This window comes from Quercus suber, unplaced genomic scaffold, assembly GCF_002906115.3.
Source record: "Quercus suber isolate HL8 unplaced genomic scaffold, Cork oak 2.0 scaffold_46, whole genome shotgun sequence".
In the NCBI taxonomy this organism is placed as follows: domain Eukaryota; kingdom Viridiplantae; phylum Streptophyta; class Magnoliopsida; order Fagales; family Fagaceae; genus Quercus; species Quercus suber.
This window is the reverse complement of record NW_027069511.1, coordinates 1365740-1374577: the sequence shown is the minus strand read 5'-3', so window position 1 is coordinate 1374577 and position 8838 is coordinate 1365740. Positions and strand designations below refer to the sequence as shown.

General features: G+C 32.6%; 1 protein-coding gene across 1 annotated transcript; it reads right to left on the bottom strand.

The window, feature by feature from the left end:
• Window positions 1–1544: 1544 nt before the first annotated feature.
• Window positions 1545–4515, bottom strand: LOC112020341 (protein YABBY 4). The gene is made up of 7 exons (XM_024052898.2): window positions 4208–4515; window positions 3894–4049; window positions 3657–3774; window positions 2427–2475; window positions 2210–2285; window positions 2020–2091; window positions 1545–1913 (listed from the first exon to the last, which is right to left on the bottom strand). Exons 1-7 carry the CDS (start codon window positions 4298–4300, stop codon window positions 1845–1847), a joined length of 633 nt encoding a protein of 210 aa, XP_023908666.1. The 5' UTR covers window positions 4301–4515; the 3' UTR covers window positions 1545–1844.
• Window positions 4516–8838: the final 4323 nt, after the last annotated feature.

Genomic DNA, 8838 nt, shown 5'->3' with positions numbered 1-8838 from the left:
TATAAAAACACCCAAAAAACATCATAAATTTAAAGTTTGAAAGATAAAGAATACATATATGCCTTATAAAAAAACCTCTAAGAATATATTTGTAATTTTTAAATTATAAACAGGGTGGATTCGAGGGGAAAATTTAATCAACATCCCCACCCCATTTGCTTTGCGAGGTGGGCTTAAATTGCCATCCTTAATAAAATATAAAAATATTATATTATATTATATATATATATATATATAAACTTGGAACATATGCAGCTAATAACCTATTTAATTATCTTCATCAATATTCTGTAAATCTTCTTCTTGAAGGCATTCAACATCAAGATCAAGCTACTCATTTCTTTTCTTTATTTTTATTTTCAAAATTATGGCAAAATAATTTTTAACTTCACCTGGTACCTTCAAGTATGCTTTAACATCCTTTACGAGTTTATGTTAGATGGTTTTTTATTTGTATAACTCGATCCGCCCCAATATTCGTTTTACAAATAGGTAGATTTATGTTTTATTTTACTTTCTTATTATCAGTGATACAGATACAATGATCTCAAATGAGATTCTTTTCCTTAATGCCTTTCCTCTTATCACCCGTTCTTAATGTACCTAAAAACAAATAAGAAGTGCAGTCTTGGACACAGCCTTTAAAAACAAAAATTAATGGCTATGTCATTAATCAGTTGTTTAAATTTAAATTTTTGTAGTTTAAAATAATGTATAAAAAATGAGTTTATGAATTAAATGACAAATAACATCTAATTGACATAAAAATTTGCATGAATGTTAAGAACATATAGAACACGTAATTCAATGGTAAGATTTTCAAAATATGAATTCTGTAATAAATTATTGGATGATGTAACATTACTTAGAGTTATACCGGGTGTAACTTGAACCCAACTCATATATATATATATATATATAAACACACACAATTATATGAAACTAATTTTTAATAAGTCACTTAGCTATATTAAACGACCGAAGCTCAATAATTTTGTTTTAAAACAAGTAGAACAACTTTTGGGCTCAAGTAAAAGCCCAAAATTTAGTAGAAAACTTAATTTAAACATATATGTTTAAGCACAAAATTCACACAATATCGTACAATCATGAGAACTCCTGTCTAACCATTTTGAACCCAATTGTACAAAAATTTCGAAAATGAAGTACTGGCCAAGGTAAAGAAGTGAAACAATCAAGAAACTGTCATAAATAATGAATATGCCTAATGAAAAATGATCATTTCTAAGATTCTGATAACATGTTACATCATCTAAAGTCTAAATCTTGATGTAGGTTTTCTCCCTTTTCATACCAACTCTTCAGAAACAACAAAAAGTGACAATCGTTGACCAATTTCCTAGGAGGTATGGTAGCAATAGACCTAGTTAAGTATAATGTGACATTTAAAAGAATTAATACTCGTAGTTAAATTAGTGGTATATGAGTTATGGTAACTCTAGCTAAAGCATACACAATAACATGATCAAAATAAAGAGAATGTAAGATAAACCATCAAAGAAGGATTTAAACCTTTCTCAAAAAAGAAAAAAAAAAAGAAGGATTTAAAATATTGATAAGGCGAACTAGTTGATTAGCAGCAAGTTACATTGGTGAGTCATAAACTTGAAAGGATAAGGTCTTTCAACATAAGGTTTTCCAAGTAGAGAAGCAGATAAGAGAAGATCTAATACAATCCAGAGAAGTTTTAACATTAACAGGACCTTAATTAACTTGCAAATAGGTTATGAAGAAATTAGATCAAATATTGAATTTGACAAACATTTGAACTTCAAAATCTTTCTCCCGCCACTACTAGACGCAGAGGCTTTGATTTTGCTTGTTTAGTAAGGAGAAACACCCACATCAGCTGAAGCGAAAAACCCATCTTTCATCAGGACGTCCTCTCCTTCCTATTCAAAACCAAAAAAGCAAAACTCAAATGCGAGAAACGTTAGGCTATGTGTTTCACATGCAATGGTCTTAGATGAAGGTAGTAGTTGTAGCTAGGCTAATCACCTGGCGCACGTTTGTCTTCTTCACAGTCTGGTCAGGCATGAGACCAAAGTGAATGTGTGGGAAGTGGGCCCACTGACACAAAAGAAAACAGGGATGATAAGGAGAAGAAATTGAGTGGAAACCCTAGCTAATTTGGTAAAGAAAAAAACCCTAAAAAAAACACAAAAATATGTTGGTGGGAGGACATTACATTCTTGGCAGCAGCACTGAAGGCTTCTCTGTGGGATATATCGGGATTTACAGACTTGATGCGTTGGATCTCGTCCCTGAAGATTCATTTTGATGCACCATTCACAGTTTTACTTCAAATTTACCAAATTTATAAAATGAAATAGGAGTGAAAAAATAATGTAGAGAGAGAGAAAGAGCGATTTCTTTGTTAAAGCTAGCTTGACATTATTACTCACTTGATGAAGCGGTTGTATGCAGATGGGACTCTCTGTCTCTTCTCTGGAGCTGGTATGGACATAAGCACAGACAAACAGAGAGACAAACAAACAGACACGTTAAGCTCTTCTAGCCTAAGCCAACTTTTAGTGAATTTCTTTTTCTTTTTCTCTTTAGCTTCCTAAGGTCTCACTGTACTGTCACTTCAACATTATTTTCTATATCTTTGTCTGAACAGATATCTGTATAGGGGAAAAAATAAATTTAACCAACTATAATTGCGGGGGAAGAAAATGGTCTATCATGCATTGCATTCTTGACCGTCTATATTTTGGGGGCAGAATAGACTATCTCTATGTTGTTTAACAAATTATAAGACTTGGAAAGTACAAAATGTCCTACTATGTTTTATTCTTGTTAGTTAGATTCGTTAAGCTTGATCATCTAACAACTGAGAAACAAAGGATTTTCATTCTTCCTGTGATAATGCTTGGTTTGCGGAGAAATGAGGAACGTTAGGCTTGGTGTGCAAGTATTGCAGCAGTTAGCAAAGGTTCATGTTAAGGATATGAACAAATTAACAGAAGAGAAAAGTTGTTTAACAAATTTGGTACAATATATAAATGTCAAAATATATATATATATATATATATATATATATATATATATNGTTAGATTCGTTAAGCTTGATCATCTAACAACTGAGAAACAAAGGATTTTCATTCTTCCTGTGATAATGCTTGGTTTGCGGAGAAATGAGGAACGTTAGGCTTGGTGTGCAAGTATTGCAGCAGTTAGCAAAGGTTCATGTTAAGGATATGAACAAATTAACAGAAGAGAAAAGTTGTTTAACAAATTTGGTACAATATATAAATGTCAAAAAAAAAAAATATATATATATATATGTATATAACTGTCAAAGACTGGAATATATGGCAGGCATAAGAGGGTTTGGTTTCTAGTTAATGCACTTTCTACTCAATCCTCGGACCAGAAGGGCAACAAGACATCTAACGTGGGAATAAAAAGTAAACATTTTGATGAATAAAACAGAAACTCGCTACTACCCAGTTCTTCTTTTTGTTCCATAAAAGAGAATCGTATGTTGAAAATGTCAAAGAAAAATTTGGTAAAAATGTAGGGCAGGGAACAATCTATTTGGACTAAATGTATAGTTTCAAGGAAATTTCTCCAAACCGAAAGCTAAGTCTCAAAGGACTTAAAAATGGAAAATATGTAATGAGTCTTACGTCTATTTATGGCAGGGGGCCTTGGAAGTTCACTGACTCCTCCACGAGCAGGCATGGTGAAGTCACTGCCATTGCTTTGGTTGATCAAGAAGTTTGGGGATGGATTTGGTATCTCTTCCTGCAACACAATCATCAACGAAGAACACCATATAAACTTGTCAAAATCAAGCTCAGTAATATCACTATCCCAAATGAGCCCTTTTTTTTGGGCATTAAATTCGTTTCATCATCATGTACCAGGAGATTATGGGAAGGAGAGAAGAAAGAGTGACCCAGATGAAACTGATTAGCTGAAGGCAGAAGCAAGCCACGCATGTTCACTGGCAAAAGATTGGTGCAGTGGCCACATCTCACCGTTACAGTCTTGAACAAACTGGTACAAGGAACACTCACCTAAACCAAAACAAAGAACCAAATCATCAACTATTAAAGGAAAAGAAAAAGTGAGAAGAAAGAAAAAGAAATCCTATAGAGTATTTCGGGAAAACAAAATATGTATATGTAAAAAATGTAAGTGCAAGAAAGAATAGTGTTGAAATGAAATATGATACCGCGAGGACAGTGTCGCAAATGTTGCAATGGACATAACAGAGCTGCTCGGAAGGAGGAAGGTGGTCCAAAGACAAGGTAGAAGAGGAGGACATATTTGATTCCACTTGCTTTTTAAATTTTACTGATGATTGGTCTTGTTGATTGATTGATTGATTGATAGATTGACAGGTTAACCACCAGAACCACCTTGGATCTGCTTTTTTCTTGATTATGAGTTGTGAAAGAAAGGTGCAAGAGATGAGAGAGAACAGAGAGTGGGTTCCCTATTTGGTCTAGTATATATAAAAGGTAAAGAGAGGGCAGAGAACACTTCTCTTCCCTCTGTTTATTGGTGTTGTTTATAGGTCATAGTTACATGTATACATACATGTGCATGAATGCATTATATTTCATATGCATACATGATCATGTAGATCCAGAGACTTTCTAACTTGCGCATGGTGTTAAGTATAAAGATAATTACATGTGTGTGGTTGGCATTCCCAATGAGTTTTAAGAGAGAGAGAGAGAGTGTGTGAGGCGGCAGATGTGGGGGAGAGGAGCCAGAAAGGGACGTATGCATGGGGGTGATATAGCTTTCACACACTCACCTGTTGTTTTCAGAAGTTAAAGAGGGTGTTGTCTTGTGGTGTGCTTTCAAAGCCTCTCCTTTAAATTTACCTCAATTTCCGAACCCAATACCCTTATGACTCTTCCTAGTAACTTCTGGACAATAAAACACTTCATCCTCCGCCTCCGTCTCCCCCTCCTTAGGGCTCTCCAATTGCTATTATTATCTTCATCAACATGTGAGAGAAACCCCAATGCCATAATAGCATAATCATATCAATATAATTCTATGCTGCCTCTATTTTTATTTATTTTTATAATATTTTGTGTACTTTCAGTGATTTGACATCTCAATTCCCTTGTCTTACACACAGACAGATACGAATTTAAGTCAGGAAAAAAACCGTCTCAGTGGCCAGACTTGCTCCTTCTTACCACCTTTGTCCTTTACTAAATTTCTATCTTTTTGGCTTATGTTAGCTAATTTGGTTAGAATGATAGAATCTTTTTTCCCTGCTGCCTCTCATCCACAAATCTCTAGGGTTTTATTTGCAAATCTCGCAAAGCAACCCTAATTTTGAAAACATAAATGGTATATATATTTGATCTTTTTATTTTATTTTTGGACAAAACTTAGATACAGTACTTTAAGTACTGTTTTTTAAGTTTCCCTCTTAAGATTCAGTCATATAATTTATCTAAAAATTATACTTTCATCATATGAGAAAAAATACACATGGCAAAATTTTAAAAGGAGAACTTAAAGAACAATACCTAAATCTTGCTCTTTATTTTTAATGATTTTTACTGTTCCAGAAATTAGAACCATCGCCATCTATACTCATTTAAGCCTATGGGTTGCCTCCTTTGCAAAAGTGCCTTAAAGGTAAGCATTTATTCATTCACTCGCAAATTGGGATGGATCCTGTGTAACTCCTATGCAAAAAATTAATTGTGTTTGAATGGAGGAAAGAAAAAAAAAAGAGTACTAATACAGCCTGTCAGACCTTAACGGATCACAAGTAACAGTGGCTACTTGAAAAATGATGAAAAGTCAAAACAATTGGGGAAAATTATACTTTACTATCCAAACTATATTACTAATTACATTTTGGATCATAAACTTTTTGAATGTATGTTTTACACCATAAATTATGATCTCTACTACATTTTACACCCAGATATCAAATTTACTATTAATTGGATGAAAAAGTATGGTACCATGTAAAAAGATGTAATTGCTCATTTTCTAAATCATTTCAAAATAAATGATAAATTAAAATTTATTACCCTAAACTATACTCCCAATTACATTTTGCACCATAAATTTAGGATTTCTGTTTAAGTTAACAACAAACTTAACATTGGGGGTGCAAAGTATAATAAAGATCATAATTTAGGATGTAAAACATGCATACAAAAATTTTGAGGTGCAAAGTGTAATCTGGGATATAATTTATGATAGTAAAGTGTAATATTCCCAAACTATTATACACATCTTGTTACGCACATACTATTATACACCAATTTTTTGAATTGAAATTGTGAGTTGAAGAAACAATTTCAAAATTGAAATAGTGTCTTCAACCCACTATTTCAAATTAAAAAAAAAATGTAACACTACCCTTAACAAAAATGTTGAAAGGGAAACTGGCCTTGTACACGAAAGAGACACTTGGATGAATCTAGTATTGAATAAACCTTATCTCTTGTATTTAAATCTTTTTTTTTTTTTTTAGATTTAAAAAAAAATCATAATTTTATTATCTATACTACTATTTAAAGGGTTTACTTTTTCTTGTTTGACATTTAAAAAAAAAAAAAACTGCCCGTACTCTTTTATGTTTAAGTAGAGATATAACTAAAGGACAATCTAGTGAAAATACAACTCTTTTATGTTTACTTTTAAATTGTTTTATTCACTTATAAATTAGACTCTCAAAATAAAAATTATATAAAAAAAATAAAGACACAAGTTTTTTTTTTTTGGCTATAAAATAGGACCATTAAGCCCTACATTTTCACTTTTTTTCCCCTTTATCAAGACTTAAACATTTCTCTTTCTCTCTCTCAGTTTTTTTTTTTTTTTTTTTTTTGTTTCTATTTTTTCAAATCTCTTCTTCTTTATTTTTGAATTAGTAAGAAAAAAGTTGATTTTTAATGTACTCCCTTCTTTCTTTTTAATTATTTATTTATTTATTTTTTATTGTTGGTATTTGAATTGTTTTCTCTTCACATCTGTTTGTACTACATTTTCTTTCATTTTAATGAATGTAATTTCTATGTCCAAAATAAAGTTACTATGCGTGTGGTTTAATTGGATAGAAGAGAGAAATATCTCAAAATACTCCTGAGTACTTTTGAAATACTCCTTAGTACTTTTGAATTGTTGTGTTATTCATCCAAATTCTTATCTTGTACTCTTAAACATGTAAATTCAATTACAAACCACAATCCAATTGTGAGAGTGACAATTCATTTAAACCTATATATATATATATATTGTGCTTCATTATTAAAGTCAACTCAATCTTCATGGCTTCCAATCCTTCCTCCATGTCATCTTCCTCCATTGTCAATCAAACCAAAACTTCCCTAACTCTTACTTCTTAGACTAATGCTCACTATTTTTTTTTATCTATCAAACTCACCAATAAAACTATCTTTATTGAGAAACTCAACTCATTCCATACTTTCTCAATATGTATGAACTAATGAACAATAATTATGTAAAAACCCTTAATTTCTTGGACGTGTCAAGATCAACTCTTTATGTGCCTCCTAATAATCTCATCGTCCAACAAAATACTAACTCTTATCATTGGCTTTTACTTATGAACTGGACATAAATAAGTTTTTTTTTTTTTTTGCTCTTGCATAGTGTATCCTCAAGGCTTTCAACCAGAGACTAATTACTATTCGCACTAGGTGGGCCCACGAAGGGGTAAGCGCTGGCCCAAGAAATTCTTTTCAAAGTGCAGGTAGTAGGACTCAAACTAGAGAGCACACCCAGTCGAGCCTAGTACAACACCTTGAGACCAATTAGAGCACACCCAGCAGGACATAAATAAGTTGTATCTAGAAAAAAGTGAAACTGTACAAATCAAAAAGCTGAATAAGTAGAAAAATGAGCTCAAACTTTTCGTTTTTGCCTAAAAGAAAATGTTATTACCAATCATATTTTACTGAATTTGTCAACGATTCACTGCCCTGCGAGTTGCCAAGATAGCAAAAACGAAGCTTTAGTTATTGCCTTGCCTCCTCAAGGCATTTTTATCTTCTCTTCTTTTAATCCCTAGCTATCCTCTCTTTCCTCCCTTGTCCTTTCATTTTTTATTTTAATTTTTTATGATTAAAAAAAATATATTAAACAAGAACAAAAGAAAGGAAATGGACCATAACCATCTCTACCCTTCTCCAAAAGAATGAACAATTGAGATGGGAACAAGACACTCCCATTTACAAAAGGACACCCAATATCCATGCCAACAAAGTGAGCCATAGACTTCAGATATCTTTTTACAACATAAAATTTCTAGTCAACAAAGTTATTACGAAGGGAGGCAATATCATCCGACATTTAGGACACTTGCCAAGAAGGTTCACTGTATGGATCCACCAATGGTGATGAGTCCAATTTTGCCGCAAAGATAACCTGAGGGAAGCCAATCTTAATAGCATTAATAATCACACCAAAAGGACTTGTCCTTGCTTTTGCCTAACTGAATTACCTTGGTCTATGATCTGTATTCAAGCATGGGAGACATTGTCCTCTCTTCTGCAATCTGTAGATAAAGCTACATACATCGAAGTTAACTTTAATCCATCCAAGGGGGGAAGATTCCAACATGCGTTGTTTTTCATGTCAAGAGAGTGATCTTTCCGGGCTTTCCAATAACTTTCCAAAACTTTATTACTTTCCTTTACCATGCAAGAAAATTGGGTTACCATACATGTCATCATGAACCTAGTTTCTAGGCTGTCTGTCAAATTTGATCATAATCAACCTTAGCAAACAACATAAATTCATGTTCCTTCTCTACATTAATAGTCAAATACTTTATGGATTAAGAATCACATG